This window comes from Nycticebus coucang, chromosome 10 (assembly GCF_027406575.1).
Source record: "Nycticebus coucang isolate mNycCou1 chromosome 10, mNycCou1.pri, whole genome shotgun sequence".
NCBI lineage: Eukaryota > Metazoa > Chordata > Mammalia > Primates > Lorisidae > Nycticebus > Nycticebus coucang.
The window spans coordinates 109853753-109879421 of NC_069789.1; the positions used below are offsets into that span (position 1 = coordinate 109853753).

The following is a 25669-nucleotide window of genomic DNA, read 5'->3' on the forward strand; positions in this document are numbered from 1 at the left end:
GCCGCCCTAGTTGTGTGTTCTTATAATTTCATATCATCTATAAAGAGTTTGCTTATAAGTTTTTATTTTAATTTATTTTCTTTTAAATGGTTGTAATTATTTAAGTTGCACACAAATTTTATATAATATAAATATATAAATATAAATATATATACACACTTTGTATAATTACATCAACTCATGCTTATAGGGCAATGGTAATTATTAGTTTTAACTATTTAAATTGCAAACAAACTTTATGGCCACCCCATATAATTATATTGACTCATGCTTATAGGACAATGATAATTATTAATTCAAATACTAGTCCTCAGGCTGGGTGCAATGGCTCCTGCCTATAATCCCAGCACTCCGGGAGTCTGAGGCAGGTGGATTGCTTGAGCTCACGAGTTTGAGACCAGCCTGAGAAAGAGTGAGATCCCATGTCTAAAAAATAGCCGGGCATTGTGGTGGGCACCTGTAGACCCAGCTACTTAGGAGGCTGAGGCAAAAGAATTGCTTGAGCCTAGGACTTTGAGGTTACAGTGAGCTTTGAGGCCATGGCACTCTACCTAAGGTGACAAAATAAGACTCTGTTTCAAAAATGCAAAACAACAATAAAAAAACAAATACTGGTCTTCATTGTGAATTTATAAAGCAAAGCATAGGTATACATAAGCATGCTAAGGAAATATCCATTCACTCCTATATCTTTGAATGTTTTTCTTTTAAATGCATGCTCTTGATTTTTTCAAAGGTTTTGTTATCATTAATGGAGACAATTACATAAATTTTCTTAATATCAATATAGTGAAATCTATTCATGGATTTTACAATATTGAGCTGCCCTTCGTTCCTGGTATACATCTCACAAGATCATGGTATATTACCTTCTTAATGCCACATTTCCAGTATAATTGTTTTCTTTGTCCTAAAATTATGAGGAAGAATGGTTTTAAATTTCTAAACATAAGGATCTTATTTAGTCATATATTTATTAACGATTGCTGAAACACACATATTTTGTAAGACATGAAGAAAAGTAATAAGGAATCCACACTTGAGATGTATGGTTATCTCAGAGGAGTCGGATTATAAAGGAAAGATGGGGTACAGATTAAATTTTCTCTGTATTTGTATTATATTATTTTCTCTGTCTTTGTATTATATTATTACTTGTGATATACATAGGCATTAATTAAATAAGTTGGGAGAAAAATTAACTAAGTTTAAATAAAATTTCTGTATATACCATAGAACAATTAATGCTACACTTCCTCACCCCCATACCTGTTTTCACACCACCTGTGTATCCATCATCCATACCATCATTTTCATTTTACTATTAATTTGTCTCCCACTGTAGGCTATGAGCTATTAGGAACAGTGACCCAGATGATTTAATCTTTCTGTCTCTAAGGACTGAAAACCTGTTCTGCACACAACATGTGTTTCAGACAGACTTTGACATGACAGATAAAGTTTTGCCTGTAGATGGTGCCCTGGACATGTGCACTGAGGATTCAGGAAACAAACTAAACACTGCCCCATCCTTCATGGCCGTGTTGAGTGTAAAAAGAAACAGGCCAGGCTGGCCACTCTGAGCGGCAGTTCTTTGCTCACTGGTGTGGAGTCCTTGTCCTGTAAATGTTAACTGCTGTCCTCAACAAGAGGAGTTAGTCAGAGTCCAGGAGGCCCTGTTGGAACTGGGAATATTGGAGCACATCTGGGATTGGTGCTGTTACTCTCAGTTCTAACTCTGTGACCTTCAGGCTCTTTTCTGAACAACATCTTCCATGATCCCATGACAATGACTCCTGGTGATTTTATCCTATGGCTACTGTTTGTGGTCCAGACTGGGACTGGGGTCCTGGGGAACACCTTTCTTCTCTTCTCCTACACCTTCATCACCTGCACCGGCCGGACACCCAGGCCCGCACACCTGATCCTCACCAACCTGGCTGCGGCCAACTTCTTCTTTCTTCTCTTCAAGGGGATCCCTCAGATGATATTTATCTGGGGAGTGACACACACCCTGGGAAATATGGGGTGTAAACTTGTCACTTATTTTCACAGAATGGCCCGGGGCCTTTCTCTCTGCTCTACTTGCCACTTGAGCAGTTTTCAGGCCATCACCATCAGCCCTAGAACTGGGGGGTGGAGGAAGCTCAAAGATGCAACTTTGAAGAATGTTGGCTTCTCCTGCTTTCTCTGCTGGATCTCCAACCTGTTGATCAACATCTTTGTTCCTGTAAATATACGGGCCCTTCAGCACAGCCACAATGCTACTAAGACATGGAATTTTGGGCTCTGCTCCTCTATAAATCTGGAAACAAGATCTGTTATAAAATATACAACTCTGTTGACTTTTTCAGATATTGTGTTCATGGGGCTCATGGCTGGGGCCAGTGTCTACATGGTCCTTCTCCTACACAGACACCACCAGAGAGTGAGGCATATTCACACCCTCGGCGCCTCCCACAGATCTTCCCCTGAGGCAAAAGCCACTCAGACCATCCTGCTTCTGGCAACCACCTTCATTTTCTTTTACTTCATCAATTCTATCTTTATAATGTATAATACTGTGTTTTTCAAATCTCGCCTCTGGCTGCAACATATGAGCACTTTTCTGGCAGCGTGTTATCCCACCCTCAGCCCCCTGATATTGATACTTCACCATCCTCGAGTACCATGTTTTTGTAGTGAGGAAAATATTTTCAAATAGTCAGGAAAAAATTCCCAAATTACTAGTGGTCCCATTCACAACACAGCCTTCTTCCCTTCCTTCCTTCAATTCTTCCCTTCTTTTTCTTTCTTTATTTTTTATTTTTATTTTTTGTCTTTTTGAGACAGAGTATCACTCTGAGGCCCTGGGTAGAGTGCACTGATGTCATAGCTCATAGCACCCTCAATCCTCCTGAGTCAGCCTCCTGAGTAGCTGCGACATGGGCACCCACCACAACACGCGGCTAGTTTTTCTATTTTTATTTATTTATTTATTTATTTGTTTGTTTTTTTATTAAATCATAGCTGTGTACATTGATATGATCATGGGGCATCATTCACTAGCTTCACAGACCGTTTACCAAGTTTCACATATACCCTTGTAAGATGCACCGCTGGTGTAATCCCACCAACCCCCTTCCCTCTACCCACCTCCCCCCTCCCTCCCCTCCCTTTCCCCCTTCCCCCTATTCTTAGGTTGTAACTGGGTTATAGCTTTCATGTGAAAACCCTAAATTAGTCTCGCAGTAGGACTGAGTACATTGGGTACTTTCTCTTCCATTCTTGAGATACTTTACTAAGAAGAATATGTTCTTTCCGGATTCTGGTTCTGGAGCCCTTGGCTTCCAGCTTCTTGGACAGCTGATATCAATAACTTTCAGGGGCGTGCCCTGTTTGAAGGAGGTAAACTTGCACAGAAAACTGGTTCTTCTTTTGGCTTGGGGGCCCTAATATTTTAGGGAGGAAGAAACAATTGCAACTGATGTTTCCTGTCTTTTTCCAACCATAGCACCAGTGCTTAAACCTGCCCAAAGGCTGTGGGCAGCACTCTGCTTATGCATGATTGTATTTCTGTGATTCCACTCATCTTTCATGAGCCTCCAGCCAGCATAGACCCATCAGCAGGTCAGTATGCTCACTAAGCTGATGATGGTGAGCATACTTAGCTTTATTGCCTATCTGATGTCTTGTCCATTTTGGAGGCATTTTGAGGTCTGTAGAGCAAAGAACACTCCCCATGAGCAAGGACAAGGGGATCAAGCAGGGCAGAATCTGAGAATGCCTCTGGCAAGGGGCCATCTAGAGAAGTGAAATTGGCTCCAGGAAAGTGCTCCAGGCCTGTCTCTTTGTGGGGATCTTGACAGTAGAATTTGATGGGCAGTGTGTTTACTGGGAATGGTTAAATAGGGCTTCTAGAATGCTCATTGCTTGATCTGAGTGGTATTATATCATTCACACGTGTGTGTTTCCACTGTACATTAAACTGTTGTGTATGGTGTTATTTAATATGCTCTTCTGTTGTGGTATATTTTACAAAATGAATGTTTTAACAAGGAGGATCCCTTGAGCTCAAGAGTTCGAGATCAGCCTGAACAAGAGCAAGACCCCAACTCTAGGGGGGTGGAGACAAGATGGCTGACTGAAGCCAGCTTTCCACAGAGGCTCCCATCCAGAAGGAGAGTTAAAGGACAGATATTTAGCAAGTAACCTGGCAGATTAGAGCTGTGCCAAGAGAGAAGGTTGAAGAATGCACATCAACCCTGCTGAGGCGAGCTGCGACCCCAAGGATACAAACAAAAGGTACAAAATCCATCACCAAGTGAACGGGAGTCCCCTCCCCCATGAGAACGGCTCAGAGTACCCCATAAACAAATGAGCAGAGTTCAAAAGTCCTCCCATTATACTCCATGGGAGGGACCCTCTAAAAACTGTACCTACTTCCCCTACTAGGGTGCCATGGCGCTGTCCTGCCAGGCATAAAACTATAAAACTGTATATATTCTCTACCTGCGATTCTGAGCTCCCAGCACTCCCCTCCACTCTCACTCTGAGGTCTGGAGGCCTGTCCCCCAGGACTTCAGATTCTTGGGTGATTTCTCAAGGGGTGTAGACAAGGCCTGAACTGCAGCTGGTCAGTGCCGATTCTGCAGCATGGGAGTGAGGAGAGGATGGTTGGCTGAGAGGGAACCACGCCGGAGTGGCGCTGCCCTGCAGTGCAGAGCAGCAGCCATTTTTGGCAACAATAGGGCTCACCCCCGGATATTCCAAAGTCACACTCCCTGTCTCTGGGCAACCAGAGGAGGCTGGGCATCTTCTCAGGTGGCAACAATCAGCTAAATGCAGGCCCCATGAGTAAAGGGTTTGCCTGAGGTGGTACCAGCCTGGGTGGAGCACGGGGACTAGAAAATGCACGAGCAGTGCCGGCTGACTCCCAGGGCAGGGCTGACCCAGAGGAACACTTTACTGAGCCTGAAATGCACACAACCCCCAGGGGATCATCAGCCTCCATCAAGGAGGGCAGGAGGCTAGAACTGACAGCTAACCATGCTACAAATACAAACTACCGGGCAACAGCAAAGACAGGGCTTGAGGCACAGGTTCTATGAACTCAACACAGCTTCTCTTCTGCAGGGGAATTTAGCAGGGACAGAAACAAATTCTGCAAAGTTGTTCTGTTTGGTTAGCACCATCAATCAAGGGCGGGGCTCTATGAATACCCCCAGTGCCCGAGGTTGTCAGGCCTCACCTCCCCCTGCCAGATAGAGGCAGAGAGCAGCAGCCTGGCTGAGGAGACATAGATTTCCTTGTGATTCAGGCAGGCACAAACGCCTAGAGTACCTGCTCATTGGAGGCAACTGGGTCACAGCCCTGTGGGGTTATCAGTGACTGGGTGTGACAGAGGTGCAAGGTGGGGAAGGAGGCATCAACCCTCCCAGACTAATCTATTTGCTGGGTGGGTCCTCCTGACCTCACGGAGCACTAGAGCAAGTCATATTTGAGTTGTCAGCAGATCCCTGCAATCTAGTTACCTTTTAAACTCTTCCACCTGAGACAGGTGCTGACTGAGACAATTGATTTGGACCTTTTGAACTGAGCCAATCGCCAGAGGACAATCCAAGTGGTGTGCTGGGTGTGTGCTGTAGGAAGGTTTGATTTTCCTTTTCCAATTGTTGCCTGTGGGGGGCAGGGTGACTTAATTCCTGGTATTTCTCCATAGCTGAGACTTCAACCCAGAGTAACTGTTTCACTAGGTTCAGACAGAGACCAGCTGAAAACAAGACAGAGCCACTTAGCCCCACCACACCAAACAGGTTCCCAGTTACTCAGGCTGTAGCACTGTATGGGTCCTTGGCAAAGTTCCAGGGGAAAAGTCAAACAGTGTAAAATAATCATGGGGTGGAATCAACAGAAAAACTCTGGTAACATGAATAACCAGAGTTATAAATGTCTTAATGCAATAACTAAGAAAATGCCAGGAAGGCTATGTTAACCAGCAACTGTAAAAGGAAGAACATTCTAACCCCAAACCCAGTAGAAGAAAAGAAATATCCAAAATTAGAGCAGAATTAAGTGAAATGGAAAACAAAAGAATTATACATTTGAAAATGTGTCAAACTGTTTATAAAACCAGTGTATGGTGCCCCATGATGGCATTAATGTGCACAGCTATGATTAAAAAAAAAGATCATAACAAACAGAATCCAGCAACACATCAAACAAATTATACATCATTACCAAGAGGGTTTTATCCCAGGGTCTCAAGGCTGGTTCAATATATGTAAATCTATAAATATATATATAAATATAATTCAGCACATAAACAAATTAAAAAATAAAGACCATATGATTCTCTCAATTTATTCAGAAAAAGCTTTTGATAATATCCAGTATCCCTTCATGATCAGAACACTTAAGAAAATTGGTATAGAAGGGACATTTCTTAAACTGATAGATGCCATCTACAGCAAACCCACAGCCAATATTGTATTGAATGGAGTTAAATTGAAATAATTTCCACTCAGATCAGGAACCAGACAAGCCTGCCCATTGTCTCCACTGCTCTTTCACATTGTAATGGAAGTTTTAGCCGTTGCAATTAGGGAAGAAAAGGTGATCAAGGGTATCCATATAGGGTCAGAAGAGATCAAACTTTCACTCTTTACAGATGATATGATTGTATATCTGGAAAATACCAGGGATTCTACTACAAAACTCTTAGAAGAGATCAAGGAATACAGCAGCGTCTCAGGTTACAAAATCAACATTCATAAATTGGTAGCCTTTATATATACCAATAACAATCAAGCTGAAAAAACAGTTAAGGACTATCCAATTCACAGTAGTGCCAAAGAAGATGAAATATTTGGGAGGTTGTCTAACAAAGGATGTGAAAGATCTCTATAAAGAGAACTATGAAACTCTAAGAAAAGAAATAGCTGAAATTATTAACAAATGGAAAAACATACCATGCTCATTGCGGGGAAGAATCAACATAGTTAAAATGTCCATGTTACCCAAAGCAATATACAATTTTAATGCAATCCATGTTCAAGCTCCAGTGTCATACTATAAAGATCTTGAAAAAATAATACTTCATTTTATATGGAATCAGAAAAAACCTTGAATAGCCAAGACATTACTCAGAAATAAAAACAAAGCATGAGGAATCATGCTACCAGATCTCAGTCTATAGTATAAATTGATAGTGATCAAAACAGCATGGTACTGGCACAAAAACAGAGAGGTAAATGTATGGAACAGAATAGAGAACCAAGAGATTAACCCAGCTACTTACCATTATTTGATCTTTGACAAGCCAATTAAAAACATTGAGTGGGGAAAAGATTCCCTATTTAACAAATGGTGCTGGGTGAACTGGCTGGCAACCTGTAGAAGACTGAAACTGGACCCACACCTTTCACCATTAACTAAGATAGACTCTCATTGGATTAAAGATTCAAACTTAAGACATGAAACTATAAAAATACTAGAAGAAAGTGCAAGCAAAACACTTGAAGAAATCTGTCTGGGTGAATATTTTATGAGGAGGACCCCCGGGCAATTGAAGCAGCTTCAAAAATACACTACTGGGACCTGATCAAACTAAAAAGCTTCTGCGCAGCCAAGAATACAGTAAGTAAAGCAAGCAAACAGCCCTCAGAACGGGAGAAGATATTTGCAGGTTATGTTACCGATAATGGTTTAATAACCAGAATCCACTGAGAACTCAAACGTATTAGCAGGAAAAGAACAAGTGATCCCATCTCAGGCTGGGCAAGGGACTTGAAGAGAAACTTCTCTGAAGAAGACAGGCACATGGCCTACACACATATTAAAAAATGCTCATCATCCTTAATCATCAGAGAAATGCAAATCAAAACTACTTTGATATATCATCTAACTCCAGTAAGATTAGCCCATATCACAAAATCCCAAAACCAGAGATGTTGGCGTGCATGTGGAGAAAAGGGTACACTTCTTCACTGCTGATGGGAATGCACACTAATACATTCCTTTTGGAAAGATGTTTGGAGAACACTTAGAGATCTATAAATAGATCTGCCATTCAATCCTATAATTCCTCTACTAGGTATATACCCAGAAGACCAAAAATCACATTATAACAAAGATATTTGTACCAGAATGTTTATTGCAGCCCAATTCATAGTTGCTAAGTCATGGAAAAAGCCCAAGTGCCCATCGATCCACGAATGGATTAATAAATTGTGGTATGTGTACACCATGGAATATTATGCAGCCTTAAAGAAAGATGGAGACTTTACCTCTTTCATATTTACATGGATGGAAATGGAACATATTCTTCTTGGTAAAGTATCTCAAGAATGGAGGAGAAGATATCCAATGTACTCAGCCCTACTATGAAACTAATTTATGGCTTTCATATGAAAGCTATAACCCAGTTATAACCTAAGAATATGGGGAGGAGGGAGAGGGAGGAAAGGGAGTGGGGAGAATGGGCAGAGGGAGGGTGATCGGTGGGATCACACCTAAGGTGCATCTCACAAGGGTACATGTGAAACCTAGTAAATGTAGAATATAAATGTCTTAACACAATAACTAAAGAAAATGCCAGGAAGGCTATGTTAACCAGTGTGATGTAAATATGTCAAATGGTCTATAAAACCAGTGTATGGTGACCCATGATTGCATTAATATACACAGCTATGATATAATAAAAAAAGACCCCAACTCTACTAAAAATAGAAAAATTAGCCAAGCATTGTGGGAGGTGCCTATAGTCCCCCCACATTGGGACGCTGAAGTAAGAGGAATGCTTGAGCCTAAGAGTTTGAGGTTGCTATGAGCTTGGCTGAGGCCACAGCACTTTCGGTCAGGACAATAGAGTGAGACTCTGTCTCGAAAAAAGATTTTAACCCCTCAGATAAAGACCCTGAGATCACTATCTATACTGTAGTGTGCCAGAATAAAAGTATCTCCAAGGCTTGGAAAACCCTGCAGCTTGTCAGCTCCTGGAGGGACTGGATAAACTCCCTTACACAGACTCTTGGTTTAAAAATTTAACCCTTGTGTTACTTAAAAATGGTTCTTCCTACAAGAGCAGGTAGTGTTTGTCAACTTTTTACCTAAGACGTATCATTAATTCAATTAACAACTTCTATGTGTGCAATGGATGGATATCATTTAATCTCTTTTTTCTTAGAAATATTCATGTTTCTATTTCACTGGTGCTTTGTGGATGTTGTTTTTGGTAGACTTGTGTGCCCCAAGAATGATATTTTGACATCCTAAACCCCAGTACCTTGGTATACGACCCTTCTGCAAATACATCTTTGTGAAAGGAATTTAAGTTGACGTCATTCTCTATTAGGATGGGCCCTAATCTCCTAGGACTGGTGTTGTTATGAAAAGATAAGGGACACAAAGCCTTGAAGATGATGTGTGGATACATGGGGTGACACCAGCTGAGGGTGGGGTCAGAGATGGGAGTGAGACATCTCCTAGCTGAGCAACTCCACAAATGGCCAGTAACACTAGGACAGCAGTTCTCGACCTGTGGATATACATCTGCATATCAGATATTTACATTGCGATTCATAACAGTAGCAAAATTGCAGTTATGAAGTAGCAACAAAAATAATTTTATAGTTGGGGGTCACCACAGCATGAGGCACTGTATTAAAGGGTCGCAGCATTAGAAGGCATTAGGAAGGTTGAGAACCACTGCACTAGGAGCTCAGAGAGGGGCTCTCCCTTCTGCTCTCTCTCTCTCCCTTCCTCCCTCTCTCCTGCTGCTCCCTCTGCCTGGACACTTACTATCCACAGGCCAGCACAGCACCCTCCTGATCACTCATGCTTCAGTAAATGATGCTTCACCCTAAAACTGCCTCCTGATTACCCAATATAATCCGATTATATTTTTCCCCACTAAAGTGACTTTTAGCCTTTCACCCTCATTAATTTCCTCAAGGCACTGATCATCATCTGAATATATGTTATTTGTCTGGACATCTGTTGGTTTCTCTTTCACTAACTATATCATGAGTTTCTCTGTGTCTGTAATTGATCAAGATCATGTTCCCCTCTGCGCAAAAGAGAACTTGGGAACACAGAAGCAGTTATCAAATAGTGTTGCAGGAAAATGTCCAATTAAAACAGACACTTATATCAACAATATAAACCTTTAATTGCTGGTGAGAACTCAGGTGCCTTAAGGCATGAAATGCTGAGTTCTGGGGAACAGATTTTTTCCAGGCTTTTTTTTTTTTGAGACAGAGTCTCAAGCTGTCACCCTGGGTAAATGCTGTGGCGTCACAGCTCACAGCAACCTCCAACTCTTGGTCCTAAGTGATTCTCTTGCCTCAGTCTCCCAAGTAGCTGGGATTACAGGTGCCCATCACAACGCCAGGCTATTTTTTGATTGTAGTTGTCATTGTTGTTTATTGGCGGACCTGGGCTGGATTCGAACCCACCAACTCCGGTGTATGTGGCTGACTCCTTAGCCACTTGAGCTACAGGTGCCGAGCCTCCAGGCTCTTTTTTACCTTTTTTTTTCTTCAGTTCAATATCAGCTACATATGACTACAGATGTTAGAAACCAGGGCATTGTTATTAGTTACAGAGTCTTTTTTTCTTTTTCTTTTCAAGGTTGTTTCAGCTGAGAGTAAAGTTTGTTCTTATCTTTAGAGGAGGAGATCTGCTGCAGCTGCCTTCTGCTTTCTCAGGATCACTAAGAAGTATCAGATTTATTTCTCCTTCCTTAATACAATGAGTAATGATGAGTATAGAAAATGGCCCTATCTTGAGGAAACCCAGTGATCTGACTGAGGAAGTACAAAGAGAATAAGGAGTGGGGTCATTCTGAGAAAAGGCACTGAGGAGAAATAGCTATGGACATAATGGGATGTTAAGGCATCTCCTTAATGACATGGAATAGGGTGGCCACCTGCACCAAAGCAGGACACTGATGCTCCCTGGACACAACATGATTCTGAATCTACAGAGAATCCAGAAACATACACTCTGGTCTTTAATCTGAAAACACACTTCTCTGAGTGAACCTGGGGATGTCAGTTAAGCTCCTCACCTGTGAACAGGAGACGGAATTTTAAGTTTATGATTACCCAGGTACAGATTGCTCACTGTGCAGGCAAGAGAGCACAGGGGCACAGGACATAGGTGACTGGCATGGATCTACACTGGCAGCTGTGGCCACGGTGGTCTAGAAACCAGCTCTTTGACCTCTAGGGAGGGGCTTTCTCAGGCACCATGGAGCAACTCGTAACATGCTGGGAGAAGGGGTGTAGATGGACTGGGTGGTGTGGAGTTGGCCAAATAACCCACATTCTGGTGTATTTGTGTGGGTTACTCAAGGCTTTAAGATTGGGACAGGGTTCCTCTCCCTTCTGTGTCAGGTCCAGGCTCAGAGTTTTGGGATGAAAAGTGGAGATATTACTTTAGCCTCAAATATTTCTTTTTCTCTAGCAGATCTCACAGCCATGCCTAGAAATCTTCTTAGTCCATCATGGTGACCCCTGGGAAGAGGATGAGCCCTATTTGAGGCCCCTATTCTGACAGAAGCTGGGACCCCATGTGCTTATGAATCAGATGCATGGAGGACCCAGGCTACCCCCTGCCCCCAATGGCTGTATGGCTGTGGCAGCCACAGAGAGGGCTCCCACCTGCTGGGAGGGCACCATCCCCAAACCACACCAGGCTGGTGACAGTGGTAGAGGAAGTATTTCTGGCACGATCCCACATAGACCCCGAGGACAGGTGATCCCACGCAGAGACAGAAAGGTCTCAGGAGGCAGGCTTCCTTTCTTTTAATTTGTATTAAGGTGAACTTGACATAACAAAAAATTAACCATTTTAAGGGGATCCTTTCCTGACGTTTAGTACATTCACGGGCGTTGCACAACTGTCACGTCTGTCTAGTTCCAAACATTTGCATCAGCCTAAATAAAACCCTGTACCTGCTGAGCAGTTATTCTTCATTCCTCTCCACCTACTGTCCGCAGCAATCACTCATCTGTCTTCCAGCTCTCTGGATTTACCTCTTCTGCCTTTAGGATAAGTTAGGACCTTGGACTCTTTCTAATGTGAAGGGAAGCCACTGACATCTTGGTTATAGTTGCTATTTTATACTAATGAAAAAGACTAGTGTGACCACCTGCCGGGAAGGACCAGGCCCATTCTGGAAGCCAAAGGAAGACTCTTTTAACCAGGCTGCAGCTTAGGATGGAGTGAGGGTACACATGAGGCTGGGCGTAACCAGATCTGGGCATAGAAGGGCAAAGGGGAAACATGGGTGGGGTGGTGTGGGGGGGTTGCGCAGAGGAAGGGACAGAGTCAGCTATGAGGGCTGGGAATATTAGCAACCAGTGTGGAACCTGTGTCAGAGAGAGGGAAAGAAAGAGGCCATTGTAGCCCTGTCAGTGACTGTTAAGACCCACAGTGTCCAATATGTGAGAGAGGTGACTTAAGCCTCCTGGCACCTTCCAACCCCCAAGGACGTGGTCCTCAGATAGGGGACCATACAGGAAGAGGCCTCACGGCCCCCCTTTCCCTGGCTGTAGCCTCTGCCTTCCTCCCTCTGATTTCTCACACATCCTTTGAACTCCCTCGCCACCCCTATGATCTATCTCTCAGGTCTGGCCATGAAGTTATGAACATGACCCCTGATGATGAGCAGCAGGTGGACCTCTGTCCTGACAGCTGTGTGATTTCTGGATCTGGGGGAGGGACGGCAGTGGCCTCTGCACAGCGCGGACCCTGTGCAGCAGGGGTCTCCTCCGGCTGTGCCAATCCTCTGCCAGGAACCCCACCAGGAGCATTAGGATCACAGCACCAAGACATATCTGGGCCAGGTTGCCCTTGGCATACTGCAGCCGGGCAGGCACTGGGGGAATGAGAGAGAAAGAGCAGGTGATAAAAGGCCCTCTCCAGAACTGTGTCCCCAGTCTGAGGAGATCCTGTTATCCTCTACTAGTTGGGGTGCTAATCTTTTTCTTAGTGCGGCCCTTCCCTCCTTCCCAGTACCAGGGTTGGATGGCCCCAATTCTTTTACCAGCACCTGTCCCCAATGTCCCCTCACAGACCTCTGATGTGACCCCCATTCCCCAGATACAGACACTGCCCACTTATCTGATCACTTGCAGAGGAGAAGACAGCTCTAAGGGATGGGGAGAAATGGAAGCCTTCTTTCTTGGATCCCTTGGAAAATCTCAATCTTCCCATGTGATCTTATCTCCCAATCCTGAACTCCAAACACTGATATTACACTGCCTCCCTCACCCAGGACTGCAGAGCCTTGGACCAGGCAGGGGTGGGAGAGACATGGGGGGGCGGGAGGAGGACTCACTCACCGGTTGGGGAGCTGGGTTTCTCTGGACTAGAGGTGGTGATAATCCTAGAAGTCTCTGAGAAGCCTGGGAACCAAAAGACGCTGAGTGTGAATAAATGGAACCATCTCCCCCAGTTCTGTCACTGTCACTGTCCGTACCCAGAACGAGCACACTTGGGAGGCAGAACTCCATGGCATTTAATAAAAGCGTGCACTACGGCATCAGGACATCCATACTAGAACCCCAAGCCCATCCCTCATGCCATATGAGACATCTGGTAAGGGACAATATCTGTGAGCCAATATTTCCACCTGTCCAATGAAATTAATGACATCACTTATGTCCTAGTTGGTGTGAAAATTAAAATAAGAACAATAGTAGCATAAAGCATAATAGATAAGCAACCTGTACATGCCAGCTCCCTTATTATGCCACAAGTATTTCCTGAGATTTGTGCTGGGCTATGGGGACTTAAATATTAACGAGACCCAGTCCCTGTGGGGTTTCCAGACTACTGGAGGAGACTGAAGAGTAAAATGATAATTTTAATATACTTGGAAAATCGCTACAAGACACTGAGCAAGGACTGAAGAAACTCCTAATGCTGGCCGGTGAGTCAGAAGGGGTTTCTTTGGGGGGAGTTGAGCCCTAGGGAAATGGAAGGAGAGGCAGGGTAGGTGTGTGGTCTAGATGCAGAGCTGGGGAGGGTGTGGGGCATCTGGAACAGTGTTAAGTGACTCCATGAAGCCAAAGACATGGAAAGCGGGGCAGACAGGATGGGAGGGGTGAAGAGAGATGGAGTATCTAAGCCCACAGAACAGCAAGTTGGGGAACCCAGGCTGCATCCTGAGGGCAAGAGGAGATTGTGAAGATCCCATGGTGGTGTGAGGAAGAAAGCTCTGTGGTCCGAGTCAGGTGGGCCCATCTGTCAAGGCGTTCTGTCTCAAAGGAAATGGACACTTCCCAGGAAAAGCAAGGGGGAAGGAAAGTGCAGCGCAAGGCATATTTGCCAGGCCTGGAGCAGTAAGATGTGTTGTGTCCAGGCACCTGCAGGCTGTGTGGGCCTGAAGCACAAATAGGCTCTACATGGAAGCAGTGGGGACAAGACTAAATGCTCAGAGTCTGAAGAGCAGGCTTTACTGACAGGGCAGTGCATGGAGATGCGGTGGTCTTCCCACCATGGCCTTGGCTCTGCTATCCTTGGAAAGGCCACACTACCCAGGATGCTCCTGTTCCCCAACATCACACCCACCTCCACCACATGCTCTGTCCTCCCCCTACCCGAGCCCTGGACACAGCATGTGGAGGTCTCTCTTGGGAAGAGTCAGACACATTAGTGAAGCAGATTAAGAACCTACAGGCTGAGATAATGAAAGAGCCCCATCCTTGCGCCCCACTCTGCTCAGCTTTAAGAGCCCGGTGACTCACCGGCGGTGGAGACTGTCTTTGTGAGTGAGTTGTTCCATTCCCCAGAGGCTTCTGGAACATAACAGGAGGGTTATAAAGAAGTGAAATAATGGCAGATCTTCCTGGTGGGTCCCCATTCCCCTGTGAGACACCTAGGCTCCTTCATGCCACCTTGCCTGGCACACACTGCACAGACCTCGAGGGAGCAAATCCAAAGGACCTACGACTTCCCTTCTACCACTCAGTGGCTCACTAAGGGGCAGCCCCTTCACCAGCTGATGGATACTTGGGTTGTTTCCAATTTGGGGCTGTTTATGAATAATGCTGCTGTGGACATCCATGTACAAGTTTTTGCGTGAACGTAAGTTATCAGTGTCCTCAGGCTCACACTCGGGTGCAGGTCATGTGGTTGCTCTGTCTGCCTTTGCTGGGAGCCAGCAGACTGTCTTTGGAAGCAGCTGTATCATTTTACATCCCCACCAGCTGTACACAAGGGATAAACTGACAGAGAACCACACACTTACTTTTGGCCAATGTCAAGTTCCAGGATTTGTATTGTGCTATATAAGGGGTAGCTATCGAGGGAGACTAGGAAAAAGGCACAAAGGCTTGTTTCACACTATGGTGTCAAACCTTCTGTGACTATGTTTTAAAATAGAAAGTTTTAAAAACCTAATCAGCCACACACAGCAGTGTGCTCCTGTCGTGTGTGTCCCCGCCTTCCTTGGTGTGAGAGCCCCCATGCTGCCCTCCACCCTGCACATCCATCCTTATTGACCTTGACTCTTGCTTGCTTCTCAGTCTACCCTTGTGGCACAGCTAGCGTGAGGGCACCGTTTCTAAAGAGCAGGCTGACCAGACTCAGCTGGAACACTTGTGAGCTCAAGGGAGCAGTGTGCTCCTGTCTTAGAGCCATGCTTCTCAGAGTTGCACTCTGCATTTTCTGCATCACCTAGGAACTTGTTAGAAATGAAAAAAAAAATTGTTGGTGCTGGGCGTGGTGGCTCACACCTGTGAGGCCAAAGTTGGAGGATCACCTGAGCTTAGGAGTTTGAGACCAGTCTGAGCAACAATGAGATCCCTTCTCTACTAAAAATAGAAAAAAAGCTAATTGGGCATTGTGGTGGGCACCTGTGGTACCCAGCCTCCAGCTATTTGGGAGGCTGAGGCTGGAGGATCACTTGAGCCCAGGAGTTTGAAGTTGCTGTGAACTATGATGCCACAGCACTCTACCCGGGATGACAGAGTGAGAGTCTGTCTGAAAAAAAAAAATGTTGTGGGACTCTTCCCAGAGCTACTGAGTCAGAATTCCTGGGGCTTCAGAAATCTGTTCCTTAAGAAGCCCTCCAGGTGATCTTTTTGCCCAAGAAAGTCTGAGAACCATCAACCAATGGAGACAGAGCTTGGAAGCAGAGTCTAGCTACTCAGATTATCACTGTGTGAGTCAGACATTCCAAACTGTCCAGGACAGGAGCTAGGGGCAGCATATTAAAATCTATCTGCTTAGGGCTCGGCACCTGTAGCTCAGCGGCTAAGGTACCAGCCACATACACCAGAGCTGGCTGGTTTGAACCCAGCCCAGGCCTGCCAAAAAACAATAACTACAACCAAAAAATAGCCGGGTGTTGTGGCAAGCTCCTGTAGTCCCAGCTACTTGGAAGGCTGAGGTAAGAGAATCAGTTGGGCCCCAAGAGTTCGAGGTTGCTGTGAGCTGTGATGCCATAGTACTCTACTGAGGGCAACAGAGTGAGACTCTGTCTAAAAAAAAAAAAAATAATAATAATAAAAATCTATCTGCTTGGGATACCAACCCTCGTTATGGAAGAAGGAAAGGATTTTTAAAACAAAGCAAGTTTGCGAAAGAGACAAATCAAGAGATCCAGGCAGGGCGGCGCCTGTGGCTCAGTCGGTAGGGCGCCGGCCCCATATACCGAGGGTGGCGGGTTCAAACCCTGCCCCGGCCAAACTGCAACCAAAAAATAGCCGGGCGTTGTGGCAGGTGCCTGTAGTCCCAGCTATTTGGGAGGCTGAGGCAAGAGAATCGCTTAAGCCCAGGAGCTGGAGGTTGCTGTGAGCTGTGTGAGGCCACGGCACTCTACCGAGGGCCATAAAGTGAGACTCTGTCTCTACAAAAAAAAAAAAAAAAGAAATCCAGGCAGAGAGGAGAAAGGGAATGGGGTATGTCCATGTTCTGTTGGTAACTGACTAGGGGTCACTGAGGGTCCTGAGAAATCAGAAAATGAGAGAAGTCGATGCTCTATTCACTGTGGGTCCTGAAAAAATAAAGAAACATTTTTGTGACCCAGTTTCCTCACCCAGAAAATGAGTATAAAGAAGGTAACTGGGGCCAGTGGGGTGACTCACACCTATAATCCTAGAACTCTGGGAGGCTGAAGTGGGTGGATTGCCTGAGCTCAGGAGTTTGAGACCAGCCTGAGCAAGAGTGAGACCCCATCTCTACTAAACATAGAAAAATTGGCTGAGCATTGTGGCAGGTGCCTGTAGTCCCAGCTACTTAGGAGGCTGAGGCAAGAGGATCACTTGAACCCAAGAGTTTGAGGCTGTGGTGAGTTGTGATGATGTCACAGCACTCTACCCAGGGTGACAGAGTCAGACTATGTTGAGGAAAAAGAAGGACAACCATGCTGGACAGTTGTGGGTGTTTGTAAAGCCCACCTGGAGTATTCTAGGGCTAAGTAATAATGACACACCCTTGAGCTCTCACCCTCCTTTCTGAGCCCCAGTACTACACTTTCTTATGGGTTCCCATGATTTATACCATGTCACTGTCCCTCTCTCACCATGGCATCAGTTTGGGGAACGGGGGAGGAACCACAGTGTGGGGAGAAAGGGAATATCTAAGGAGTAAAATCTCCACACACTCTCCAGCCTCTCTGGCCTCGCTTCTACACCAATCTGCATCCTATCACAGGACATTTGTCCCTATAATTCCATCTATCTGCACCCACCCCTGACCACCTCTCCTCCTAACTTCTAACAGAGCTGTGTATGTCTAATTCAGAGCACATATCATGGTCACAATTATACATATATTGGATGAATCTTTGATTAGAAGCTGCTTGCGCTACTAATCACCATGTGTGTGCATGTGTCTATATGGGGAGAAAGATATGGTGCATTGAGAGGGAGACTTAGCCCCCATCGAAGCCCTGGCCATAGCACAAGCACTTCTTTAATATGTCTTGTGGAGTCTTTGGAACCCCCAAAAGGGGAAGTAAAGAGCCATTGCAAATGGGAACGAGGTTGCAAAATGGATGAAAATGCTCCCAAATTGGGTTGTGGTGGTGACTGCACCACTCTGTATATTTACTAACAATCATTGACTCTCACAATTTAAATGGGTAAATTTTATGGTACCTAAATTATATCTCTATAATGCTATTAAAAATCAAGTGTCCTTGAGTGGGATAATTCATATATTTATCAAGCATTTGTTAGGCACCTGCTATGGGTGAGGTGTTGGGAGTACAGCCCAGAAAGAAATCAAAGGAATCAATCTTTCTGGTGGCTACATTCTGGAGGGTGGAGGGGGACAGAGGATAAACATCATCAATCAGCATGACGTGCCATGTATTGGATGCTGACAGTGCTGTGGAGGAAATTCAACCGGGCAGGTGGCTTCTGATGGAAGATCCGAAGGAGCCGTGAGAATATCAGGGGGGAAGACCCCAGTCGGTGCCAAGTCCCTGGAGAAGTAGTGAGCCTGCCTATTCCAGAAACACAAGAGGCTCAGCGTGTCTGAGGCCGAGAGAATGAGGGGAACATGTAGGTGTTCAGAAACACAGAGGCGACTAAATTAGGAGTCTTGAGATACACAGATTTTCCCGGATTATATCAATGGTCCAAATAGGATGTTGAGGTGGGGGATTAAGTGGGAGAATGAGGAAGAAGAATCGGAGAAAGAGGTTTAAAGCTGCTGCCCTCTGACTGCAAAGATGGAAGAAGGCACCAAAAGCCAAGAAATGACGAACTCCTCGAGCTGGAAAGGATGTGGTAACGGACTCTCTCTACAGCCTCCAGGAGAAGCCAGCCCTGCTGATACCTTTGTTTTATCTCAGTGAGACCCACTTTGTTTGGAGCTCTGACCTCCACAATGACAGGTAATAAATTGGCAGTACACTGTGGTGTAAGTCAGCAAGTCCATTGTAACTTGTATGTATGTATGTATATATTTATTTATCTATTCATTTATTTTTTGAGACAAAGTCTCACTCTGTTGCCCTGGGTAGAGTACCTTGACATCATAGCTCACAGCAACCTCAAACTCTTGAGCGCAAGTGGTTCTCCTGTCTCAGCCTCCTAAGTAACTGGGACTACAGGTGCCCACCACAGTGCCTGCCTGTTTTTTTCTATTTTTAGTAGAGATGGGGGGTCTCATTCTTTCTCAGGCTGGTCTTGAACTCCTGAGCTTAGGTGATCCACCTGCCTCAGCCCCCAGAATGCTAGGATTATAGGCGTGGGCCACCCTGCCCAGCCCCATGGTAACTTGTTAATGCAGCAACAGGAAATGAATACATCTTCCAAAGCTGGTTGGAGGCCAGGCTCCCTGCCTCCCGCTTCTGGAGAAGCGATGGTCCGGTCCTTGAAATTGCCTCTGGACCAACAAAGGCTGAGGAGGAAAGTTTGGTCTGCATACCCCTTACCTGTGACCACGAGCTTTAGGGGGTCGCTGGGGGCTGACCACGAGTACGGGTCCGAGCTGGTAAAACTGTAGCATCGGTAGGTTCCACTGTGGGCAGCAGTCACAGTGATGAGGGGAAAACTGGCCCGGTACCATCTTTCAGGTCTCTTGTAGGGTCCAGGGTCTCCCTCCTTGTACAGAGCAAACTGGTCAAAGCTATATGGAGTCTGACACTGTAGGGTCACATCCCCTCCTGGAGACACTGCTGGGCCAGGCTGGGCTGAGAGCGAGGGCTTGGCATAAACTCCTGGGAGAAAAGGAGACTGGTGTTAAAAGATGGTGACAGTCCCCCCACTCTATCAGATCTAGAGACCTTCCCAGATGTGTGCCTCCTAGAGAGCTTACTCCTTCTGCCCAAGGTCACAGAGAGATGGAGTCAGGTCACCAAGAGGTTAAGGGAACATATCTGTGGTCACAGCCTGGTGTCTGGGCTCAAATCCTCGTTCTGCCACTTAGGGACTTTGTGTCCCTGGAGATAAATCTGCCTCTATCTGTGTGCCTCAGTGTCCCCTACTGTCAACTGGGATGATCAAACAAGACAATACATAGAAAGCATTTGGCAAAGCCACAATAGGACAGTGGTGACAACATAGGGTAAGTTTATACTGTATTCTAAGCTTGTATTATAGTCTATGAAATGTACAGTGTAAACTTTTATTAATGTACCAGCCTCCAGGAGCCATTCCAAATTCATGACATTCTATCAGTTCATGACTCCCCACAAAGACCTGTGAATTCATTTGTATTAATGTTCCTATTTTATATGCGAAACTAAGGCACGTAATGTTAAATACTCTTTTCAACACTAGGTAACGATACTGTAGAAATTTTCAACGATACAGTTGAAATTTTCAACGATACAGTTGAAATTTGCTAAGAGGGTAGAGCTTAAGTGTTCTCACCACATGCACAAATGAAGGTAACTGTGTGAGATGATGGGGGTGTCACTCAGCTTGGTCATGGGGACTGTTTCACAGTGTAAACATTTATAAAAACATTGAGTTCTACACCTTAAATACACACAATTCTTGTTTGTCAATTATACCTCAGTAAAGCTAAAGAAGTTTACAAAATTTAAAAATCAATAAATCAATAACTTGTCCAAAGTCATAAGTGGCAAAGCTGAAATTTACCATCGGGGAGCTTGACCCTGGGGTCTCCACCCCTGCACACAATCCTGCACCACTCTAATGTGAGGGGATCAGCATTGTCAAGCGCGGTGACACACGCCTGGCAACCAGGAGTCATTGAAACAAAAGCTGCCTGGTAATGATGGCTCATTCATTCACTCAACATCTTTTTTTCTTGAGTAACTATTATGTGTTTGTCTCTAGGCTAACAAATAAAACCCCCATGAAGAAGCAAAGATAGGCAACAGCGGCCAAGATAAATGTGTGCCATGCCAGACAGTGATGAGGGCAATTTTAACAAAGGCGCTGAGAGAAATACTTAATGAGAAGACAGCATTTGAGTCTGACCCAAAAAGAAGAAATAAGAAAGCCTGACTGGCATGTTCTTGGGGCAGAGGGGAGGTCAAGGACTCCTGGCCAGAGAGGGAGGGAAGCAGGAAGAGGAGTGGCCTGTTCCTAGGGGACCACTGTGCCCAGGGCCACTGTGCAGCCCTTAGGAATTAGGGTGAGGGGAGAAAGGCATTCTCCATAATGCAGAATTTAATTTTTTCCAAATAGGCCAGGCATGGTGGCTTACACCTGTAATCCTACTGTTCTGGGAGGCTGAGGCAGGTGGATCGCTTGACCTCAGGAGTCTGAGACCAGCTTGAGCAAGAGCAAGACCCCCCCATCTCTACTAAAAATAGAAAAAACTAGCTGTGCATTGTGGTGGGCACCTGTGGTCCCAGCTACTCAGGAGGCTGAGGCAAGAGGAACATTTGAGCCCAAGAGTTTAAGGTTGTTGTGAGCTATGACACCATGGCACTCTACCCAGGGTGGCAGAGTGAGACTCTGTCTCAATAAAAATTATTTTCTCCAAATAATTTAACATAGTTGAGAAAGTTTTGAAAAATTGAAAAGTAGATCATTAAAACCCACATTATTCTAAATTTGAATATTTTGTTGATATCCCCTCAAAAAACTTTTATTACAAGTTTACATTCCAGGCTTCCATGGAAGCAAATTCATCAAAGTTTTTCCAAAACCTACTTCTGGAAAAAAAGATTAACCATTTAAAAGCACATTAAGGGGCGGTGCCTGTGGCTCAGTGAGTAGGGCACCGGCCCCATATACTGAGGGTGGTGGGTTTGAACCCAGCCATGGCCAAACTGCAACAACTACAAAAATAGCTAGATGTTGTGGTGGGTGCCTGTAATCCCAGCTACTCTGAAGGCTGAGGCAAGAGAATCACCTAAGCCCAAGAGCTGGAGGTTGCTGTGATCTGCATCGCCATGGCACTCCACCGAGGGTGACACAATGAGACTCTGTCTCTAAAAAGAAATAATAATAAAATAAATAAATAAAAGCACATTAAGTTGGGTGCGGTGGCCTAAGCCTGTAGTCCCAGCTACTCCTGAGGCCATGAGAGGAGGATGGCATAAGCCCACGGGTTCGAGGTTGCAGTGAACTCCACTATCTGTGGATAGTCCCTGCCCTCCAGTCGGGGCCACACAGCGAGACCTCCTTTCAATTTTTTTTTATTTTTAAATCAAGTGCTTTGACACGCTGACAGAGAAGCACCCATTTTCTCTCTGCTCTGATGTGCCTTGCCATTGTTGCTGCAATGCTATAACCCAACTACAGCCCAAGAGGAAAGGCAAAGAGGAGGGGGAGGGGTTGAGAGGGAAGAAGATTGGTGGGACCATACCTATGGTGCATTTCACAAGGGTACATGTTAAATCTACTAAGTATAGAATATAAATGTCTTGGCACAATAACTAGGAAAATGTAGTGAAGGCTATGTTAACCATTCTTATGAAAGTATTTCAAATTGTATATAAAACCAGCACATTGTACCCCACAATTGCATTAATGTACCCAGCTATGATTTAATAAAAAAACCAATAAACTTGTACTATTCATTCATCATGAATAGTTTTGAAATTGACTTCAAAAAATAGTACTAAAATGTTATTAAAATGTAATCATGAATTTGTGCCTCCCCTCCACCCAATCTCCCTTCACCCAGGCGTACTGTCCTCACCCTAATCCCTGCCTGTGAGGGACTCACAGAACCGGAGACCACGCATCGCTGGGCCCTGAGTCCAGCCCCCGCACCCCGAGCCCATTCCCTCTGAGTACCAGTGGCCACCAGCTCCAGCTGGTCGCTGGCTGGGGACCAGAGGCTCCCGTTCTGATAGGAGCAGCGGTAGCGGCCGGCGTGCTCTCTCCTCATGGCGGGGATGGAGAGGAAGGCCTGGTCCTCGTACTTGTCGGAACTCAGCTTCTCCAGGCGGTACAGGTCCACGCCTGGGGGCCCCTGGCACCGGATGGTCACTGGCTTCTCCAGGGGCACCAGGGAGCTGGGCACCGCCTGCAAGGAGGGCTTGGGGAGGGTCCCTGGGGAGAAGCCAGCAGGGGTCAGCCCATGCCCTAGGACATATTACCCCTGCCGCCCCTACCCACGCCACGATGCCCGCCCGCCTCCTGCTGAGCAACCACAACCTGAGCAGGACTCACCGCTCTGCGCTCGAACCTGCCCCAGACACAGCCCTGAGGAGGGAAGAGAAGGACAGATGCCAGGACTTGCTTTAAGAGACACTTTCTGCCTGCAGGGCCATGGCCACAGGACATTCGCCTATTTTATTTTATTTTATTTTAATTTTTCCAAAGACCAAAAATAGCCACATAGGTATGCTGCCATTTATAGGAAATGTCCAGAATAGACAAATCCGTAGAGACAGAACGCGGAGAGAGACCGGGTGGAAGGAGCCGTGGGGAGTGACTGCTTGACCCACATGGAAATTCCTTCTGGGCTGATGGAAACGTCTTGGAAGGAAACATTTGCACTTTCCAAGTGAATGCACCAAATGTCAGTTTCAGCAAACTTTACATTCTGTGTACTTTACCAGAACAAAAAGTTTTTAAAAGCAAAATGGATTTTTGGCCCCACCCTGTTCAGTTCCTGTCACTGCCCCTCTCTAATGACACACCCATGACAGTTTTAGTTGTTCCTCTGTGGATTCATAGGACATTGACTTCCTCAGTGGAGTGGAGGAATTGGACCTCTGACAATATACAATACCATCCAAGTGTTTATTCAAAAGTGTACAATCGTATGGGCAAGTATGGGAAATACTTGTATATTGTTGCATTTTATTCATTATACATACAATAAAACCCCAAATGCATCAAATAAATGAGTCATTAGGGCTGGGCGCAGTGCCTCAGGCCTATAATCCCAGCACTCTGGGAGGCTGAGGTGGGAGGATCCCTTGAGCTCAGGAGTTTGAGATCAGCCTGAGAAAGAGTGAAATCCTGCCTCTACCAAAAATAGAAAAACTAGCCCAACATGGTGGTGGGCATCTATACCCCCAGCTCCTCGGGAGGTTGAGGCAGGAGGATTGCTTGAGCCCAGGAGTTTGAGGCTGCAATGAGTGAGGCTAAGGCCATGGCACTCTAGCCTAGGCCGCAGAGTCAAAGTATCTCAAAAAAAAGGGTGGGGGTGGGGGTCATTGGGAAGTTAATACTTTTCAGTTGTTTAAATGGTCACAAGAAGCAGTAACTACTCTCAACTAATGACCACAGAAAGCCACTTCCTCAACTCCAACCCTACTTCACAATGGGGAAGAGAATGACCCCCTCCTTGAGAAGAATACTGGTATATAGGATGGCCTCTCTTTCATTATGTGTCAAGATATCCCAGAGTATGTTAATCGTAGCTTTCCCTTTGTTTTATGCTATTTCAGTTGATACCGTAATCAATAGTCTGTGATTACATTATTGTGAGTGTCTAGGTATTATTCACACCTGAGGGTTATAATGTTGCCCTTTATATGTTTTTCATGGAATCAATACATGCCTGATTTATTTCCATCTGCATAGTTTCCCTTGAACTTATTGCTAATCTTTCCATAATTCTCAGTAGTCTTTCTGTGTAACTTAAAGAACATCCACCAAATTGCATAATCTATAAATCAACGAATAAATGAATGAGACATTGTTAGTTATTTGTAGCTTTCCCTCTTATCTGTAAAAACACAATGGTTTCCTTCCTGCTTACCCTCTTTGAGACTATCCATTTATGGGTAAAAGTCTACTGATAAAATAAGGAAATAACAGGGCGGCGCCTGTGGCTCAGTCGGTAGGGCGCCAGCCCCATATACCGAGGGTGGCGGGTTCAAACCCGGCCCCGGCCAAAAATGCAACCAAAAAATAGCTGGGCGTTGTGGCGGGCGCCTGTAGTCCCAGCTAGTCGGGAGGCTGAGGCAAGAGAATGGCTTGGGCCCAGGAGTTGGAGGTTGCTGTGAGCTGGGTGAGGCCATGGCACTCTACCGAGGGCCATAAAATGAGACTCTGTCTCTACAAAAAAAAAAAAAAAGAAAGAAATAAGGAAATAACAGGTGACATGCCGCGCACTGCCTGATGAAGAATAGGTAGTAGAAACACGTCTGAAGGGATCAAGTCTTTGTTCCACCACTGTAAGGGATACTGAAAAGTTCAGTCTACATCCTAGTCCTGATAGCATAAAGCCCACATTTAGGAAAGAAAGAAAAAGCAATGGAGAGTCACGGAAGAAATTTGCCACCAACACCAGGGGACCTGTGTTTACTTCCTGACCCAGCCATGACTACACTGGGTAAGTCACACAAAACTGCCACCTCTGTGGATTGTGGTTTTCCCACCTAACAAATGAAAAGGCCCTTGTGCCCTTTTTGCTCTGAAATTTCATTACTGATGCAACTTAAAAAAAAGTCTTTAGAATTTTTTTGTCCTCCAGCACTCCCCAGTTGGACCCTCAGGACTCACCAAGACAGAGGAGGGTGGAGGGGGACGGAGACATGGTTCCTCAGCTGTAGTCTGAGCTCTGTGGTCAAGGAGGGAAATGGTGGGAGCTGAGGCAGGGGTGCAGGATGTGATGAGGGTGAAGAATGCTCTTCTCTGTTCTCCCACCACCCCTGGCTTTTCCTAATTGAGATGCCTCCAGCTGGAGCAGCCTCCGCAGCAGAGTGACTTTGCATGGGGGCTCCCAGGAGCCTGGCTTATCTCCTTTGGCCAGCCTGGTAAGGCACCATCTGCCAGCCAGTTGGGGCATGGTCTATGCTCCTGTGCTCCCGAAACTCACCAACAGTTACAGTTCA

General features: G+C 45.4%; 1 protein-coding gene across 1 annotated transcript; it reads right to left on the reverse strand.

Moving 5' to 3' along the window:
• Positions 1-1816: 1816 nt before the first annotated feature.
• Positions 1817-25371, reverse strand: GP6 (glycoprotein VI platelet). Its single transcript, XM_053606116.1, has 11 exons — positions 25338-25371; positions 23049-23081; positions 22671-22928; positions 19382-19666; positions 16875-16941; positions 14739-14789; positions 14451-14623; positions 13332-13394; positions 12680-12865; positions 11051-11105; positions 1817-2318 (listed from the first exon to the last, which is right to left on the reverse strand). The coding sequence occupies exons 1-11, from the start codon at positions 25369-25371 to the stop codon at positions 1817-1819; spliced, it is 1707 nt and encodes a 568-aa protein (XP_053462091.1).
• Positions 25372-25669: the final 298 nt, after the last annotated feature.